At 42.1% G+C, this 21,285-nt stretch overlaps 1 protein-coding gene across 1 annotated transcript in view; it reads right to left on the bottom strand.

Moving 5' to 3' along the window:
• xirp2a (xin actin binding repeat containing 2a) overlaps positions 1 to 6,390 on the bottom strand; it is a 142,663-nt gene extending 136,273 nt beyond the window's left edge. Inside the window, exon 1 of the mRNA XM_034176553.1 lies at positions 6,107 to 6,390. Coding sequence (XP_034032444.1) covers positions 6,107 to 6,283 — 177 coding nt within the window. The 5' untranslated portion in view covers positions 6,284 to 6,390. The remainder of the gene's footprint in view (positions 1 to 6,106) is intronic.
• Positions 6,391 to 21,285: the final 14,895 nt, after the last annotated feature.

Here is a 21,285-nt window from a genome sequence, read left to right on the forward strand (position 1 = left end):
AGACTGGGCTGAGGGGGGGTCAAAACATTTACGTGGGTCATACACATCTTTCAACACGACTCCCAGTTACAATCCTGAGCGGGGATTTAACCCTTCAAGCCCCAGCACTGGTGGACACGGGGTCAGAAGGGAATCTGCTGGATAGCAGATGGGCAAGGGAGGTAGGGCTCCCTCTGGTGGCGCTTTCTTCAACGGTGAAGGTGCGAGCACTAGATGGCACTCTTCTCCCTTTTATCACACACAAGACACTACCTGTAACCCTGGTAGTCTCTGGGAATCACCGGGAGGAGATTGAGTTTTTTGTAACTCCTTCTACCTCCCGCGTGATTTTGGGCTTCCCATGGATGATTAAACACAATCCCCGGATTGATTGGCCGTCTGGGGTTGTGGCTCAGTGGAGCGAAACCTGCCACCAGAATTGTTTAGGATGCTCGGTTCCTCCCAGTGTAAATGCTAATGTGGAGCTTAAAGTCCCTCCAAATCTGACGGCGGTGCCGGTTGAGTACCACGATCTTGCTGACGTCTTCAGCAAAGATCTGGCGCTCACCCTTCCCCCGCACCGTCCGTACGATTGTGCCATTGATTTGGTCCCGGGCGTTGAGTTCCCGTCCAGCAGGCTGTACAATCTCTCACGTCCTGAGCGCGAATCAATGGAGACCTACATCCGGGACTCATTAGCTGCCAGGCTGATCCGGAATTCCACCTCCCCGATGGGTACAGGTTTCTTTTTTGTGGGCAAGAAAGATGGCAGACTCCGTCCATGCATTGATTACAAGGGGCTGAACGACATAACGGTTCGTAATCGATACCCTTTACCCCTGTTGGAGTCAGTGTTCACGCCCCTGCATGGAGCCCAAATTTTCACCAAACTGGACCTTAGGAATGCGTATCACCTGGTTCGGATCCGGAAGGGAGACGAATGGAAGACGGCATTTAACACCCCATTAGGTCATTTTGAGTACCTGGTCATGCCGTTCGGCCTCACTAACGCCCCCGCAACGTTCCAAGCATTGGTAAACCACGTCTTGTGGGACTTCCTGCACCGATTCGTCTTCGTATATCTGGATGACATACTCATCTTTTCCCCGGACCCTGAGACTCATGTCCAGCATGTATGTCAGGTCCTGCAGCGGTTGTTGGAGAACCGGCTGTTTGTGAAGGGTGAGAAGTGTGAGTTTCACCGCACCTCTTTGTCCTTCCTGGGGTTCCTCATCTCCTCCAACTCCGTCGCCCCTGATCCGGCCAAGGTTGCGACGGTGAGAGATTGGCCCCAACCAACAAGCCGTAGGAAGCTGCAACAGTTCCTCGGCTTTGCAAATTTCTGCAGGAGGTTCATTAAGGGCTACAGTCAGGTAATTAGCCCCCTGACAGCCCTGACCTCTCCAAAAGTCCCCTTCACCTGGTCGGATCGGTGCGAAGCCGCGTTCAAGGAGTTGAAACGCCGGTTCTCGTCTGCATCAGTTCTACTATGACGTCAGCAATCGAGAACTCCTTGCAGTGAAAGAGGCTCTTGAGGAGTGGAGATACCTGTTGCCGTTGATGGTTTTCACTGACCATCGGAACCTGGAGTATATCAGGACCGCCAAGCGGCTGAACCCCAGGCAAGCCCGCTGGTCACTGTTCTTTGGGCGTTTTGACTTCCGCATCACCTATCGCCCCGGGACCAAGAACCAGAGATCGGATGCCTTGTCCCGGGTACACGAAGATGAAGTCAAGACGGAGCTGTCGGATCCACCGGAGTCCATCATTCCTGAGTCCACTATCGTGGCCACCCTCACCTGGGACGTGGAGAAGACCGTCCGGGAGGCCCTGGCACGGAGCCCGGACCCAGGAACTGGTCCGAAGAACCGTTTATACGTCCCACCAGAGGCCAGAGCTGCAGTCTTGGACTTCTGTCACGGTTCCAAGCTCTCCTGTCATCCGGGGGTGCGAAGGACCGTGGCAGTTGTCCGGCAGCGCTTCTGGTGGGCATCTATGGAGGCCGATGTCCGGGAATATGTCCAGGCCTGTACCACCTGTGCCAGGGGCAAGGCAGACCACACGAAGACACAAGGACTTCTGCAGCCTCTACCGGTGCCTCGTCGCCCCTGGTCCCACATTGGCCTGGACTTCGTCACGGGTCTCCCACCGTCCCAGGGCATGACGACCATCTTCACGATAGTGGACCGATTCTCCAAGGTGGCCCACTTCGTGGCCCTCCCGAAGCTCCCAACGGCCCAGGAGACAGCAGACCTCCTGGTCCGCCACGTCGTGCATCTGCATGGGATACCAGCGGACATCGTCTCGGACCGTGGTCCTCAGTTCTCCTCCCAGGTGTGGAGGAGTTTCTGCAGGGAACTGGGGGCCAGCGTGAGCCTCTCGTCCGGGTATCATCCTCAGACGAACGGACAGGCAGAGCGGGCCAACCAAGAACTTGAACAGGCTCTCCGCTGCGTCACGTCCGCGCACCCGTCGGCCTGGAGTGACCATCTGGCCTGGATCGAGTACGCCCATAACAGCCAGGTGTCCTCTGCCACCGGCCTCTCCCCATTTGAGGTGTGTCTGGGGTATCAGCCCCCACTGTTCCCCGTGGTGGAGGGAGAGGTCGGTGTGCCCTTGGTCCAGGCCCACCTGCGAAGATGCCGATGGGTGTGGCGCACCGCCCGCTCTGCCTTGTTGAAGACCCGGACGAGGACTAAGGCCCATGCAGACCGCCGGCGTTCCCCGGCCCCTGCTTACCAGCCTGTGCAGGAGGTATGGCTATCAACGAAGGACATCCCTTTACAAGTGGACTCCCCTAAGCTGAAGGAAGGTTACATTGGACCATTCCAGATCCTCAAAGTCCTCAGTCCGGCCGCAGTGAAGCTGAAGCTACCAGCTTCACTGCGGATCCACCCGGTCTTTCATGTCTCACGTGTCAAGCCATACCACACCTCCACCCTCTGCACTCCTGGACCGGCGCCGCCTCCTGCCCGGATCATCGACGGGGAGCCTGCATGGACAGTGCACAGGCTCCTGGACGTCCGACGTAAGGGCCAGGGGTTTCAGTATTTGGTGGACTGGGAGGGGTATGGACCAGAGGAATGCTCCTGGGTGAAGAGGAGCTTCATCCTGGACCCGGCCCTCCTGGCCGACTTCTACCACCGTCACCCGAACAGGAGGCGCCCGTTGAGGGGGGGGGGTCCTGTTGTGTGGGCCGCCAGAAGAGGAGGTACTGCTGGCCCACCACCAGAGGGTGCCCTGCCTGAGAGTCCAGCTCTCATGTCGTCTCTGAAAACCAACGCCTACTGCTACACTTCTAAATAAAACAAACGCTCTTTAAAGGGCAACTATTTTATTATTTGAAAAAGCTGTTTCCTTTTATATTTTAACATTAAATGAATTAATCATTAAACATGTCCATGAAGTCAAAATTAAGTCAAAAAGACATTTGCACAGTTAGAAGAAGATCCACCCCTATTGTGCACAATTTCAAAGCATTCACAATCACTAGAATAGTCAAATTCATATTTTAGTAATTACCCTGTTATTACAACATTAAAAGTAATCACATAGTCAATGAGAACGTAATTAAAGGTTGAAATGACTAAATTAAAAATTATTTCTTCATGAGGTTTATGTCACATTGAGGAATCCTAATTAACAGACACACTGACTGTAGTCATTGTTACATCATCTCCTGTTGTGTTTAAAATAAATATTTCTATTTATTTACTGTGTCTTTTTTCCTGGTTGAAATGTAAATATGAATGTACCAGAATTAAAAATGTACACATTACTTTTCATGCTATTTTACTTGTCTAAAAATAAATGTCCATTGTTCTTATAATGTTCATCAAGCAATTATCTCCTCTCAAACAACAACAGGTAAGGTATGGTTCTAATTTACAGATGAACAAAGATTTCTAAAGAATCTCTTTTTTCTAATGTAAGAAATGTTTTTTTTTACTTCAAAATGTACAGTAATCAGAAATTAATCTTTTTTTTCAGAAATTAATCTTGAGGTTTAAAAAAAACTTCTGTAAGAGTTTTCTTCAAAAAACTGCTGTGTATAAATAAGCAGTTCGGATTTTTCTCTGACACACATTTCTGCATTCTGTGATCTTCCGTGTTTTGGCATGATGCCTTGTTTCTGTTGGATGTGCAAAGCTACGTCACAGCGCACAGTGTTGAAAGTTGGATTGGGTTGAACTTTGACAGGAGCGACCTGATGACAAGCGGCAATGTGTGCTCCTGGCGGAGTGTCACGCTGCGACGCGCCAAAATTGTGACACGTTAAAACTGTGCCGTTTCTCATTGAAAATCATGAGTTTTAGAGCAATGAACAATGCGTTTAATGCTCTGAACGCATTCAGTGTGAAAGGCCCATTAATGCCACTGGCCTCTTTGCCCCCACCCCCACCCCACTGCGCCAAGTAGAAATGGTTAGAAAATGATACTGATTTTGTTTTAAAAAATTAAAGCAAATGTACAAGTAAAAACACAAATGTAAGACTATATCCAGAAGAATAAAACTGCAACACAAAAACACCTAATTATGATTTACAGAGAAAATTTATCATATAATGCATAATAGAAGTGCTATAGTGTATAGATCAGACATATGTATATATACACACACACACAAACATAATACATTTAGTATTGCACGTGTGTGTGTGTGTGTGTGTGTGCGTGCGTGCGTGCGTGCGTGTGCGTGCGTGCGTGCGTGTGTGTGTGTGTGTGTGATCTGTAGGATCTCCGGAGGCCACAAAAGGCCAAACACACATCTGAGAAATGAAAACATATTAGTCTTGTTTCTCAATCTTCCCCAGACCAAATTACTCAGCCACCATGAGCAGCTGGACTGCAAAACAAAAGTAAATGTCAGAGACGTTATCTTGGATGGTCAGCTGCAGTGATGGGATCATTAACCACGGCAGCCTGTGAAATGTTTAGTGTTGCTTCTTCATTTTGTTCCAATAGATCCATGTCAACACAGCTTGAGGGAGCAAGAGGTGGCACGTGGGCAAAACTGGTGTGATCGGGTATGAAGGAAGCTCGAACACACCCCACCCTCATCTTTGAGATCCCAAACAAGATAAGGCTAACAAGCTAATTTAGGTAACAATACATATTTAAGCCGACTTTTGCTCAGTGGGTGTTGATTTTCATAATAAGTGGCTTGGGCTGGGTAATAAAATCCAAAACTGGCATGTTGCTTCAGTCATGGTTACATCATCTCTGGAGCAAAATTAGGGTCACTGAACTATGAATACCTGCTAATTAATGCTAATAGCTCTAACTGTGCTAGCATACAAATTAAATAATACAAACATTTCACTGAGTGGAAATACTGGAGCACAGACATCTTAGATGGTCAGTTATCTCAGACATTTGTTATAAGAAAAATGCAGTGGCGGGAAGCATGTGGCTGCCTTCACCCAGCACACTAGGTGTCAATCAAAGTAACCACACCCCCAATTATTTATAGTCAATAAGTTATAAGATAGCCTGCCTGCCATACAGTTGCCATGAATGTAGAAGGTATCTGCAAAAAACAAAAGTTTTTTTGTACCATGTTTTTAACATGTTGATTTCTGCTGTTGGACATTTTAACATGACGATCTATGGGGAGTGAGTTGCTTATGAAGCCATTTTTCAGCACCACAGGCTAGGGCTTGTATATAACAGGGAGGTGGATGCCACCAGGTGGCGCTGTCATGCCCGGACCACAGCATTCACCAGAATGCTTCAGTGCTGCATGCACTTCACCTTTGACTTCAACATACTTATTCAAAAAAGAGTTATATTTGCCACAGCAAAAGTAGCACGAAAAAGGCAGAAGTAGGTCGTCAGTGTGGTTACCGGGTTTCCCGTAACGACCTGCTTCACTTCCAACAAGCTTAGATTTTCCTCTCAGACATGCCAAACCAGATGGAAAGAGCACAATACAAAAAGTTTCCAGCTGAATCATGTGTCGAAAAGCTGCAGCTCAGTATCCAGCAGTGAAACTTCGAGCCGTCACCTCTCATCCCTGCCTGACTTTACGTTTATGAAATTTTACATTTTGCAGCAAGGTTTAAGTTTTTCTGGAAAAACTGAAATGTTGACATAACAAGCAACGAAAAGCAGCTGCGTGACTTACTGCAGGCTTCTCAAACATCCTCTTCAGGCTTTCGAGTGAGATGTCGAACCTCTCGATCTTCTGAGCAGCCTGCAGGTCCTCTCTGGGTGGGCCAGAGGCACTATGGGAAACGACGGCCGAGGTCGCCGGCGTGGCTCTCGCCACCTCCTCCTCCTCATTTCCTGATTGAATTTCCATTGTTACAGAAACCGTATCTCTCACCACCTTTCCCCCGCAGGACAGTGCTCACAGGGAGGAACCGCCTGAGCGTGCAAGAGGGAGTGAAGAAGAGCTGAAGATGGTGGCAGAAGCAGCCACGAGTGGTGGCCTCAGCTGGAGGAAAGTAGGAGGAGAAAAGTTCACAGGCTGCTTCCCGTCCCCCCCCCCCCCCCTTCTGTCTGCCCTGTAATTATGCACACAGAAGCCTATGTAAACTCACATGTGGGCTGAGAAAACAAATTGAGATATGACTTGTAAAGCTGGGCCAAAGATATGACGCCATTTCTGTTTTATGTGTGAATGAAAGAGTGACCGCCAGAGACAAAAGGACACCGTTCTCATTCTCTGCATTTAAAAGCCAATCAGGACTAAAGTTCTCAAAGCTTCCAGGACGGCGTTTTGCATATTTATCTCTCCCCAGTGTGCAGATCCCAGGGTAGCGGCAAAGGTCATTTTTTTTCCTGAAGAGGCGCAAAAAAACATGCACACTCCAGCCACTTCATTTTCCCCACACAATCATTGATAGGGTCTACAGAGATTGGTCTAAAAAAAGGAGAAACATCCAGTGAGTTCTTGTTGATGGCAGAGGTCAGAGAAGAATGGCCAGACTGGTTTGAGACAACAGAAAAGCATCAGAAATGCAGAGAAGCACTTGTTATAACCAGGCAATAAGCTTTGATAGTCTCAGATGAAGTCCTCTCAGAAGAAGAATGGTAAATGGTAAATGGACTGCATTTATATATACCCAACACCCAACTTTCCAATTGAAAACCACCCAACAACCACCTTTCCTCAACCTTCAGGAGCCACTGACGCAGGAAGAGAGGGCCAATGGGCTCAGCGGATCCTCCATCAGAAAGGATGTTTTTTTTCTCTCTATATTTTACACTTTGAGGATGAGGATGATTCTTTGAGGAGACATGAGTGAGGATATGTCAGATCCTCATAGAATCTTTTTTTATGGTTCAAATATACCCCATTTTACATAAACTCTCTCTGTTGCAGTTCCTTGACTCGCTGCTTCCAAAAACGAGCAAGTTCCCTTTGAAGTTCATGTTAAAATGTCCAACTTTAGAGCAAAAATAAATCTGTTTACAGCCTTGTACAAAAAAAAAATGATTTTGGTCTGTATAGATAGTTTCCTACTCTGTAACAAAGTTTAAGACGTTTTAAGCAATAAAGTTATGTATAATTGGGGGCGTGGTCACTTTGAGTGACAGTGGCAGAGCTGATCCCGACTCTCACTGTGTCTGGAACACATTGTTAGCTCTATGCGGCTAGCTGTTTTGGAGGGCTATGCCTGTTGTCTGGAGCATTTTCATGACAAACACCTGGAATAATATGGCTTGTTGTGTGGTGAAATGTCCAAGCTAATCATCTAAGACGTCCCTGCTGCAATATTCACAGAATGAAATTCTCGTCATGTTTAATGTTGTATGCTAATGGTATTAGCACTTTTAGCAGCTATTTGTAATGCACTATTACTGAGAAAATCAGCATCTGACAACTTTTAATGCCCACTGCGCTACCATCATGATCTTGTTGAATCATTACCATAAAGAACTAAGGCGGTTCTGCAGGGCTTGAGGTCCATTGGTCAGGAGGGGATGCTGGGTGAACACAATTTACTTTTCCATTCAAAGCCAGTGTTCCATTTAATATAATGTCAAGTTGAACCCCAATATGCAGGCAGCAAGAGGCAGGAGGGATGTGCTAAACCCAAGGTGATTTATTATTCCACACGTAACAAATAGTCCAAACAATGACAAAATAGGATGAGGGAAAAATGTCCAAAATAACTCTAAACGGAGTCCAAAACAGTGTAACAAGGAAAGAACTACACACACTAGATTTACACAGAAATACAGGATGAACAGGTAATTACAAGACAGTCACGATAAGCAACTAGCAGGAACTACAGTGAATCTACAGGCAACTGAACAGAGGACAGGTGAGGGCTTAAATACAAAAATGAACTAATAAGCAACAGGTGTGTAAAATCAGGGAAAGCAGGAAGAACAAACACACGTGAGAATTAAGGGAGCACAAGGTGACAGAAAACTAAACCAACCTCTAACAACAAAGATAACACAATACAACAGAGGAAGTAACAAAACCAAAATATAAATTCAAGAGGTGTATAAATGCAACCAAGGCAAAACGGACATGAGAAAACACAAGTAAAGAGACACTCAACAATCACACTACAGAAAGAACTGAGCAATAACTGAAAACTAAAACCAGGAGCACAAGTACGAAATCCACATGGAACTCAAAAGTGAACACAGTGCAAACCAGGGGAGAAAAAAAAACATGGTAAGTTACAGAAACATATAACTCATGGGCCAGGAGCATAAAGACACGGTGGACTCAGGACAGGGAAACATACTGACCACGGACACCTGGAGGATACACAGACAGTGACAGAGGAGTGAACAAGCTGATACCAATAAAGGACACGGGCAGAAGACAAAGACAAGAGACAACTGCTCAACCATAGGGACAGCCAGGAGACAGGACACTAACTACAAGGCACAGACATGAACGCAGGACCAGGGACCCAAACACAAACACACACACACACACACACAACAGCCATAACCCACATCCTTATCCACCAAAGAGCAGATCTGTGGGGCTTCAGTTCAACAACAATGCAACTCTAGTGCTTTCTTCTTCTTTCTAGATGTTTTCCTTTGCTTGCTCCAGTTCTTGGTCAAGCCCATAAGATCTTGAATTGACACACATTTTACACCAGATCCTTCTCCTGATGCAACTGTAGACGTACTTTGCAGTATGGGACATAGATAGTGCAGGTGCACTATCCCCTGACTTTGTTGCTTATTCACTGGAATTTTGCCTTTGTCTTGTGATGGGTAAAGGCCAGGCCATTGGCAGAATTTGCAGTTGTTTGTTTGGACACATAGGCTGCAAGTCACTGGTGTGATTTCCTCTATGAAAAGTCTTTGGATAAGGTTTGTTTGAAAAGGGTTTGATTCCAGTCATTTGCACCCACTTCTTTCTAGATGTTTTCCTTTCCTTGCTACGGTTCTTGGTCAGGCCCATAAGACCTTGAATTGACACACATTTTACACCAGATCCTTCTCCTGATGCAACTGTAGATGTACTTGCAGTATGGGACATGGATGGTCTTGAACCAAGAACCTTGTATTTGACAAGCATGTGCACTATCCCCTGACTTTGTTGCTTATTCAATGGAATTTTGCCTTTGTCTTGTGATGGGTATAGGCCAGGCCAGTTGCAGAATTTGCAGTTGTTTGTTTAGACACATAGGCTGCAAGTCACTGGTGTGATTTCCTCTATGAAAAGTCTTTGGATACGGTTTGCTTGAAAAGGGTTTGATTCCAGTCATTTCCACTCACTACAAACTGGAAGGCCCCTATTTGATTCCACTGTAAGGTTTAGATTTGTGAACGGAGGGTGGGGGTCGGGGTGGTGGTGGTGGTGATATAGAAAACTCTGAGTAAGATTGACAGTTTAGTTATCAGATCAGATAGAAAAAGAGGGCGGGTTCCCACTTTGAGAGACAATCCAGATAATCCAGTCTTAATGAATGAATGAAAGGTCATGATATATGCATCTGATAGTACTTCAAAGGACAGAGTATCACTCCAGTTATACCACTGGCAGATACATTATTCAGAGGGAGCCAAAGGTACGTGTGTCACTTTCAGCTGGATCCTGTGTCCGATGAGGTACCTCACTTTACCTCAGTTACCTACAAGCATGCCAGAAATTAAAATAAATCAAATTTAATCTCACAACCAGAAATTACCATCCCATTTTAAAATAAATTCCAGAGAAAACTTTATCTGTCTTTTGTTAAAACTAAAGACAGATGAAAGTAAAGTATGTAGTACTGAATAATTGTTTGATATGTTCTATACTTAATAATTGTTTTGTAGGAGAAGACAAGAGTGACCCACAAAACCAGATACTTCCACAAAAATGTAATTGTCTTTGGTGGAATGGAACAGAATGGAAAAGGACTGTTGAATGAAAATGGTTTAGTTGATTTCAGCTTTTCGTGTTTTTTGGTATGTTTGGCATTTTTATGGGACTGTTGGTCTTTCAGAGCAGTTATTCCTGTGGTTTACATATTCCACATTTTATTGTGCGGGACGCACACTGGTCTGGTCCTGGTCTTGACTCAGTCTCACCCTGCCTTGGTCTTGGTTGACTACAACACTAAGAATTCAGTAAATGTTTTACACAAAACCGAAAACATTCCCACACTTAAGAATGCTTGGGCCCACTTTAAAATCTGAAACAAAGTATGGGACCCTCCCAAAACCATCCCAGCAGTCACAGGCCCTGAGGCGGGGTACACGCTGGACACGACGCCAGTCTATCGCTGGGACTGCCCATGTGTTTGCATCTTATTTGATTATGTACTTGTTGGTAATAGTAATAAATGTTGTGCTCATATAAATTATGTTATGTCATAGCATAATGTCGTTTGATTGTAATGTTTTACAGCCTCTCAGTGGTACAGAACTCTGAAGTATGATGTCACATATCCATGACAACACTCAAGCTCATTCTGCCGTATCTTTTTGAAATGGCCATTACATGTTGTGAAGACCAGTCAGACCGCAATGTGTGGACTTTTTTACATCATTGCAAATATATATATATATATATATATATATATATATATATATATATATATATATATATATATAGGTTACAAAAACCTTCACAAGATCTTTGAAAATGCTGAGAATTCAAACACAAACGTATACCTGAGGATTTGCATACAGGTCAACAGACTATTCAAGTGGCCCTAGTGGCAGTAAGTTGTGGTTTTAGACCATCGTTCTTTCTGATAAAGTAATACATTTTCCGTGTTGTGTTTTTTTTTTTTTTTTTTTTTGCGTAGTGAGAGTAAATACACGTATCTTCTCAAGTGCAGCCCTGACTGGAAATCAGTGTGAAAGCAAACATAAAAAGTGCCACAAAGCTCCACAGTGCAAAGCTTCTCTTTAATAAAAGACAATGTTTCATTCTCAGTGGGACGTCAATGAGATTTTCTGGTGTAGGTTCACATGGGTAAACACATTAGCTTTTATTAAATAAAAGTTAGCTCAGGTTCTCTTTGCTGTTATGTTTGATCCCTCCAGAAGAACTCAGGAATCAAGTGTTACTTAGAAAGCTGCTTGGAATACGACTCCCCTGATACAATCTGAAAAACAGTAATAATAAAAAAGTATCTCATTTCATTTTTGGAGTAAGTCCACATAGATACTCCACAATGAAGAAAACTAACAAAAGATGTTGAATATGATGTACAGTGACGTTAAAGTTGCCCATTTCCCCACGAAAGGCAACATAAAGCATAATTTAGTCATTATTAACTCTATTTTGTTTGATTCATGCAATTATTGAAAATTTTTTAGCCAAAGATAAAATGAGGATTTCTAGGTCCTTGACACCTTGAATGAAAGGTGCAATGTGCAAATTCTGTGATGACAACAAAACAAACAAGAGCAAGATTTCTGTCATCCACCAATCCGGATCCGGATGACCTCCAAAATGCCCTAATGTCTATCAGTGGTGATAGATATGTAGTTTTGAAGTAATCCCTCAAAGCCCATATAAAGTGAAATCTTTTTAATGGAGTCTTCCATGGCCTGGTATTAGTGGTGGGCACAGCTAACCAAAAAGTTAGCTTTGATAACAGTTAATCCGCTAACTGAAAACATATTTTTTTCTAAAGCTAAACCGATAAACCTGATGTCATTCCATTTTATTACACATAACTTAATTGCGGGACTTATGACATCCGCCAGGGACGTAATAAAATCATCAGTGTTTAATTATTTATTTGTTTGTTTGTCTGTTAGCAGGATTTTAGTTTCTATCAACTTGTTGTTTGCACGGCGTTCATCCTTGACCCAGAATATATAAGCATACCAAATGGCAAATGTCAGCTCTCCCCAGTTTGTCCGTGATCAAAGTCATACACACACACACACATTTATATATATATATATATATATAGGGTGTCCCAAAAAAAATAAAAATACAACAACATTTAAAACACTTGGTTTGACCCTTAAATGCTACAAACGTAATCACTTATATTTCTTTTTTACTTGCAGAGACCCTGAAGTTTATGTTGATGCCAAGCATAAATGCATTGAAGGAAAAAAATCTGCTGAGAAATCTGAAACATTCCTCAGGACACTTTCCCCAAAGCGTTTGCAGGCCGTAATTGGCCAACGTGGGGCCTACATTGAACATGTTGTCTAAGAGACTAACAAAATGCAGTGCCAATATTGACATTGGTATGAAAAACTCCAACCTTTCAGCTTTTTATCCAGCCATACATTTATTTCCTAGACATATGCTTTGACCATTTTTCTTTGCTGATAAAATGTTGCATATTTTTTGGGGACACCCGATTATTTATATACATATGTATGTGTGTGTGTGTGTGTGTGTGTGTGTGTGTGTGTGTGTGTGTGTGTGTGTGTGTGTGTGTGTGTGTGTGTGTGTGTGTGTGTGTGCGTTGGGGGGGATCAGACAGAGCATGTTTTTTCATCAAATCTCAAACTACTGGTTCAAATGAGATCTCTGGCCCACATTTCAAATAACTCATTTATAAAAAATTTGTGCTTCTCTGTGAGTTCGGTGAACATGTCGGTTCACCTGCTCTGCAATGCTTAACCATAAAAATGTGAGATTTCCTCCTACTTTCGAGGCACAAAGAGAGACAGCAGTTGGTAAGGATCGGATGACTGTCACACTGATCCAGTTACTGAGGTTTTACTTCCTACCTCACATTCATGTGAATACAACAGGTCATCTGATCGCAGCAGAGCACAGCACTGTAGGGACGTGACAGTCTGGTGTCCCTGTACAACACACACAGAGGTAGATATATGTAGATATTTGGCAGCATGAATCCCCATCACCAAAGAAGCAAACAGGTGAAGGGAAACAAAATTGTAACCAGTTCATTTAACATACACAGTCCAAATATGGGTAAGCGGAACCGTAAAAACAGCCCATTATTTTGCATCGTGACTAATTTGTGGTCAATAGGTGCAATCAAAGACATGGATTTAAGGTACTGATGAGTAAACTTTAACTGTGATTTTATTTGGACTGCAAATACCAATATGTGTATTCTGCTGGCACATTTGGACAAATTCCTTAGAGAATATGATGCAATTTTAACAAATGTCAAGCACATGTCCCTCAATGAGGACTTTTAGATGTTTGTGTGGCTTTGGGATCTTCTGCTCATCACAGCATGTCTGCTTAATATGTTTAGCTCATGCTTATTCTGCCCTCTGCTGGCCACTATCTGTAAACACAGCAGAAAATTCAGGGATGAACTCATGGTTCAGGAACGGTGGGAAAATGTACACCTTCATGTTGATTTGTTTGTTAACTAGCTTTCTAGATTTTATTGAGGAGTAACACAATATGTTCCCTGAAGATAATGCAGTGTAAGACTTTCACCTTTTGGGTGAGCATCCAATTTTGAAATCACTTTTTTTTTTTTTTTTTTTTTGCATGATAAAATGCTCTTGACACACTTCAGATTAACCAGACAGTTCAGAGCTGTAGCCGGAGGTGGGGGGTTGGATCGGGAGCTTGCAATAGAAAGGTGTTTCCAATTTTTACAAGTATGAAATTAAGGAATTTACTAGTAGCTAGTATTAGGGTTGGGACAGATCCGATCCGAATTGACGATGTAAACGTATGTTTCCCATGTCAATAAAACTCCCACTGAATTAGAAAATTGAGAAGGGGAGACAGACAGAGAGAGAGAGTGCAGTCTCTTTAAGTCTATAAATCTAAGGTTATAAAAGTCTATAAATAAATAAAAGCACGTAATTCTTTCACCAAAAAAATCTAATCTAGGCTTTCATCTTAGATACACCTTCTGGCAAATTGTAGCTGAACTTTCAGGTTTCCTTTTTAAGAAAATCCTCATACAAATTCAACAATAATGATAATAATATTAAAGCAGACAGAGCTCTGGTATCAGATCGGAAAAGTATCGGTATCGGCAGATATGCAAATTCAAGTATCGGGATCAGATCTGTGCATCCCAAGCTAGTATCTTACTGGGCTGCGAATGTTGGTAAGTAGTTGGAGACACAAATTTGTGAGAAAATATACATGAATTAGTGACCATTTTCATTTGGAGTCACGCTGCCCTGTATTCACAATTTTTCAGTGCTCTCAGGGGTCCCAGGGCAGTTTGTGCCTGTCTCGCGCCTGGAATGTCAGATTCTCATTGTTATCTCCAGTCAGTCACAATTTAGTTTCATTGGTTGCCAAATCCTCACAAAGTGGTCTCACATTTTGCACACTTTTCTGACTCACGGAACTAAATTGAGAAGGGTTTGAGACAGGTTCAAGATGGGTTTGGTGACTCTGTGACAATTTTGAGAAAAATTTGTTGTGCAGATTTTTTGAACATGTTCAAAATTCCAACAACATGACAACGAGGCCATGCTGCTCATATTAGGAAATTAAGAACATTGAATGTTTCGAGGCATTAAGGAAAATCCCTTATGAAGGCCATTCTCAGTTTGGTGCCAACATTTGCAATCTAGTGAGGTACTAGCTTTACAAGCAAAAGGAATGTCAATGTTTCACGTAGAAAGACACACAGCTCTAAAATGCCTGCTATAATACTGGATATTATACTACTGCTTAAGTTCATTTGCCATTTGAGTAAGAAAACATGTTGTAGCTTAATCGTGCTCTTTGATGACAGTTGAAGATTTTAGTTTATATCTTACATTAAACATGATAAAGCCATATGACAATGTGATTGTTTGCCAAAATTTCTGTTTCATTAATATCTTACTGAGATCAGGACTGTAATTCCTTGAAAACCACTTTTTCAATCAATGACCCAATGACTCTATGATTTTCTGATTCTTGTAAAAATGAAAGCAGTCGGAGTTAACCAGCACTCCTGTGTATTTAATGGTCCAGTATTTGCAGGTAAGTCACTGAAGTAGCTGTTGGAGTCAGCTGTAAGATCACACAGGACAGTGCAAATACTCTCCTGTCATTTTTGCTCGATTACTGGCTAGTACCCACACTGGATCAGTGTACTGTGGTCCGTTACAATTTAGTAATGTCAAATTGAACCCAATATGCAGGCAGCAATCAAAAAGGAGGTGATGTGAAAAACAAGGCGATTTATTATTTCAAACAGGTGAATGACAGTCTGACAGGCAATGTGAGTGTGACAGGCGTCCGAGAGTCCAAAACAAACACAAGACAAAATCCAATACACAGGAAACATATATAAAGGTATCAAAGAGAAAGTCCAAACTGATAAACAGGACAAGGCAAACTCCGGGAGGAGACAAAGCATAACCAGCATACAGGTGAAACACAGGAAGAGTCAATGAGAACAAAGCGGCAAATACACAAGGAAAAGGTGTGGCTTAAATACACAGGGTGACAAATGAACAAACGAGTGACAGGTGTGAGTAGGGGAGATGGGGAGAGTAGGGGAGACAGACACGTGACAAACTAAACAAACCAAAGGTGACTAACAACGAAATGAGTAGAAACCAGAACATAATAGTAACAAAACACAACCTAAGAAAGATAACTGACAAAACCAAGATACAAACCCAAAGCACACAACGGCAAAAACAAACATGGAATTCAAAAGGTAAACAAAGTGACAGCAGGGAAACATCATGATAACTGGGCAAGAAATAATGAGAACATAAATGACTAGGAATCATCAAGCAACCATGGAAACCATAACAAAACCAAAAACCAAACCAAGTCAACACTAACAGAAAACCAACAAGGAAGTATGCACAACAGGGAAAACACAACATGATAGACAAGTGACCACGGGACAGGGGGCCAACCACAAGGATGACACATACGGACAACAGACATGGACCGGGGAGGAAACCCAATGACTACAAAGGGGTGTGGACAGAAGATAATCACAATTAACACACGGACATAGACACAGACACTAAGAAGGACATTAAGAACACAAGAACACAAACACAGGACAAAGACATGAACGGAGAACACATCACAACAGTGGTCAACACAGGCACACGCTAGTTTATGTCAGCGGTTGTTATATTAGCTAGCCATGATGCCTCATTTCATTTTATAAAATTCTGCTCTACAACAGTATACTCTACTGTTTAAAAAAGTGTAGTATTTTAAATTAGTTATAAGATAATGCGGGAAAGTATAAATACCCTAAACACTCTCCTTTATTTTTTGTAATTTTGCAGTTACACTCGCCAGCAATCTATTTTGTTATACTCTGCTCTCATATTAGCTACACATATCTTATTTTATCAAATTCTTCCCTCCTGCTGTAAAAAACTGTTATAATAGCAATGCAGTTTTCTACAGAAGTGTGATGCATTCACTTGAAAAAAAAAATCCCCCTTTATCTGAATGAATGAGTTTATTTGATTCATTCCAAAAGTTACACACCACAAAGATGAGATATTTAATGTTCAAACTGATAAACTTTATTGTTTTTGTGCAAATATTTGTTCATTTTGAAATGGATGTCTGCAACACATTTCAAAAAAGCTGGGACAGTGGTATGTTTACCACTGTGTTACATCACCTTTCCTTCTAACAACACTCAATAAGCGTTTGGGAACTGAGGACACTAACTGTTGAAGCTTTGTAGGTGCAATTCTTTTCCATTCTTGCTTGATGTTTGACTTCATTTGTTCAACAATCCGTGGTCTTCGTTGTTGTATTTTGCACTTCATAATGCACCACACATTTTCAATGTGCGACAGGTCTGGACTGCAGGCAGGCCAGTCTACAACCCCTGGCAAAAATTATGGAATCACCGGCCTCGGAGGATGTTCATTCAGTTGTTTAATTTTGTAGAAAAAAAGCAGATCACAGACATGACACAAAACTAAAGTCATTTCAAATGGCAACTTTCTGGCTTTAAGAAACACTATAAGAAAACAGGAAAAAAAAATTGTGGCAGTCAGTAACGGTTACTTTTTTAGACCAAGCAGAGGTAAAAAAAAATATGGACTCACTCAATTCTGAGGAAAACATTATGGAATCACCCTGTAAATTTTCATCCCCAAAAACTAACACCTTATTAGACCCTTATTCCATAAGGTTGATAAAGTATGACTGCCTTGATCCACAAATAATACTTTTTCTTCTAGGAGGAAGGCAGCGCATTATGGCAGTCTTTTTTTTTTTTTTTTGTTGAAAAGTTCAGGATTGTTTTCAGTGCATCACCCATCCATTATTTAAGGGTTTTCCAGGGCTGGGTGGTGGCGGCAGTAGATTATGCAAGGAAGCACATGTTCTTCTCCCCTGCTGCATCCTCTACCTCCTCCTATGGAATCCAAATGCATTCTGCCACTATCATATCAACAGATATGGCCAAGATTGCACCCCAAGCTTTGTTGCACAAAATAATCTTAGTAGTGCTCAGCACTAGTACAACCCCTGGCAAAAATTATGGAATCACTGGCCTCGGAGGATGTTCATTCAGTTGTTTAATTTTGTAGAAAAAAAGCAGATCACAGACATGACACAAAACTAAACTCATTTCAAATGGCAACTTTCTGGCTTTAAGAAACACTATAAGAAAACAGGAAAAAAAAATTGTGGCAGTCAGTAACGGTTACTTTTTTAGACCAAGCAGAGGTAAAAACAAAATATGGACTCACTCAATTCTGAGGAAAACATTATGGAATCACCCTGTAAATTTTCATCCCCAAAAACTAACACCTTATTAGACCCTTATTCCATAAGGTTGATAAAGTATGACTGCCTTGATCCACAAATAATAATTTTTCTTCTAGGAGGAAGTCAGCGCATTATGGCAGTCTTTTTTTTTTTGTTGAAAAGTTCAGGATTGTTTTCAGTGCATCATCCATCCATTATTTAAGGGTTTTCCGGGGCTGGGTGGTGGCGGCAGTAGATTATGCAAGGAAGCACATGTTCTTCTCCCCTGCTGCATCCTCTACCTCCTCCTATGGAATCCAAATGCATTCTGCCACTATCATATGAACAGATATGGCCAAGATTGCACCCCAAGCTTTGTTGCACAAAATAATCTTAGTAGTGCTCAGCACTAGTACAACCCCTGGCAAAAATTATGAAATCACTGGCCTCGGAGGATGTTCATTCAGTTGTTTAATTTTGTAGAAAAAAAGCAGATCACAGACATGACACAAAACTAAACTCATTTCAAATGGCAACTTTCTGGCTTTAAGAAACACTATAAGAAATCAGGAAAAAAAATATGGCAGTCAGTAATGGTTACTTTTTTAGACCAAGCAGAGGGAAAAAAATATGGACTCACTCAATTCTGAGGAAAAAATAATGGAATCATGAAAAACAAAAGAACACTCCAACACATCACTTGTATTTTGTTGCACCACCTCTGGCTTTTATAACAGCTTGCAGTCTCTGAGACATGGACTTAATGAGTGACAAACAGTACTCTTCATCAATCTGGCTCTAACTTTCTCTGATTGCTGTTGCCAGATCAGCTTTGCAGGTTGGAGCCTTGTCATAGACCATTTTCTTCAACTTCCACCAAAGATTTTCAATTGGATTAAGATCTGGACTATTTGCAGGCCATGACATTGACCCTATGTGTCTTTTTGCAAGGAATGTTTTCACAGTTTTTGCTCTATGGCATCTTATCATCTTGAAAAATGATTTCATTATCCCCAAACATCCTTTCAATTGATGGGATAAGAAAAGTGTCCAAAATATCAACATAAACTTGTGCATTTATTGATGATGTAATGACAGCCATCTCCCAAGTGCCTTTACCTGACATGCAGCCCCATATCATCAATGACTGTGGAAATTTACATGTTCTCTTCAGGCAGTCATCTTTATAAATCTCATTGGAATGGCACCAATCAAAGGTTCCAGCATCATCACCTTGCCCAATGCAGATTCAAGATTCATCACTGAATATGACTTTCATCCACTCATCCACAGTCCACGATTGCTTTTCCTTAGCCCATTGTAACCTTGTTTTTTTTCTGTTTAGGTGTTTTTAATGGCTTTCGTTTAGCTTTTCTGTATGTAAATCCCATTTCCTTTAGGCTGTTTCTTACAGTTCGGTCACAGACGTTGACTCCAGTTTCCTCCCATTCGTTCCTCATTTGTTTTGTTGTGCATTTTCGATTTTTGAGACATATTGCTTTAAGTTTTCTGTCTTGACGCTTTGATGTCTTCCTTGGTCTACCAGTATGTTTGCCTTTAACAACCTTCCCATGTTGTTTGTATTTGGTCCAGAGTTTAGACACAGCTGACTGTGAACAACCAACATCTTTTGCAACATTGCGTGATGATTTACCCTCTTTTAAGAGTTTGATAATCCTCTCCTTTGTTTCAATTGACATCGCTCGTGTTGGAGCCATGATTCATGTCAGTCCACTTGGTGCAACAGCTCTCCAAGGTGTGATCACTCCTTTTTAGATGCAGACTAACGAGCAGATCTGATTGGATGCAGGTGTTAGTTTTGGGGATGAAAATTTACAGGGTGATTCCATAATTTTTTCCTCAGAATTGAGTGAGTCCATATTTTTTTCCCTCTGCTTGGTCTAAAAAAGTAACCGGTACTGACTGTCACAATTTTTTTTCAAGTCAAGTCAAGTCAAGTCAGCTTTATTGTCATTTCTACAATACATGACAGACATATTGAGAACTGAAATACCTGATCTCTGGACTCCCTGACCTCACAAAAGAAGGTATTTAAGAAATATAATAACAAAGATTTCTTATAGTGTTTCTTAAAGCCAGAAAGTTGCCATTTGAACTGACTTTAGTTTTGTGTCATGTCTGTGATCTGCTTTTTTTCTACAAAATTAAACAACTGAATGAACATTCTCAGAGGCCGGTGATTCCATAATTTTGCCAGGGGTTGTAGTACCCGCACTCTTTTACTACGAAGCCACGCTGTTGTAACACATGCAGAATGTAGCTTGGCAGTGTCTTGCTGAAATAAGCAGGGACGTCCCTGAAAAAGGCGTTGTTTGGATGGCAGCATATGTTGCTCCAAAACCTGGATGTACCTTTCAGCATTGATCGTCCCATCACAGACCATGGGCACTGACACACCCCCATACCATCACAGATGCTGGTTTTCGAACTTTGCGCTGGTAACAATCTGGATGGTCTTTTTCCTCTTTTGTCCAGAGGACACGACGTCCACGATTTCCAAAAACAATTTGAAGTGTGGACTCATCAGACCACAGCACACTTTTCCACTTTGTGTCTGTCCATTTCAAATGAGCTCAGGCCCAGAGAAGGCAGCGGCATTTCTGAATGTTGTTGATGTATGGCTTTTGCTTTGCATGGTAGAGTTTTAACTTGCACTTGTAGATGTAGCGACGAACTGTGTTAACTGACAATGGTTTTCTGAAGTGTTCCTGAACCCACGCGGTAAGATCCTTTACACAATGATGTCGTTTTTAATGCAGTGCCGCCTGAGGGATCAAAGGTCACGGGCATTCAGTGTTGGTTTTCAGCCTTGCTGCTTACATGTTGAAAGTTCTCCAGATTCTCTGAATCTTCTGATTATATTATGGACTGTAGATGATGGAATCCCTAAATTCCTTGCAATTGAACATTGAGAAACATTGTTCTTAAACTGTTGGACTATTTTTTTCAAGCAGTTGTTCACAAACTGGTGATCCTCGCCCCATCTTTGCTTGTGAACGGCTGAGCCTTTTGGGGATGCTCCTTTTATACCCAGTCATGACACTCACCTGTTTCCAGTTAATCTGTTCACCTGTGGAATGTTCCAAACAGGTGTTCTTTGAGCATTCTTCAACTTTCCCAGTCTTTTGTTGCCACTGTCCCAACATGTTGCAGGCATCCATTTCAAAATATCTTGTCTTTGTGGTGTATTCAATTGAATATAGGTTGAAGAGTTTTTGCAAATCATTGTATTCTGTGTTTATTTACATTTCGCA

The sequence above is a fragment of the Thalassophryne amazonica genome, chromosome 1 (assembly GCF_902500255.1).
Source record: "Thalassophryne amazonica chromosome 1, fThaAma1.1, whole genome shotgun sequence".
NCBI classification, from domain to species: Eukaryota; Metazoa; Chordata; class Actinopteri; order Batrachoidiformes; family Batrachoididae; genus Thalassophryne; species Thalassophryne amazonica.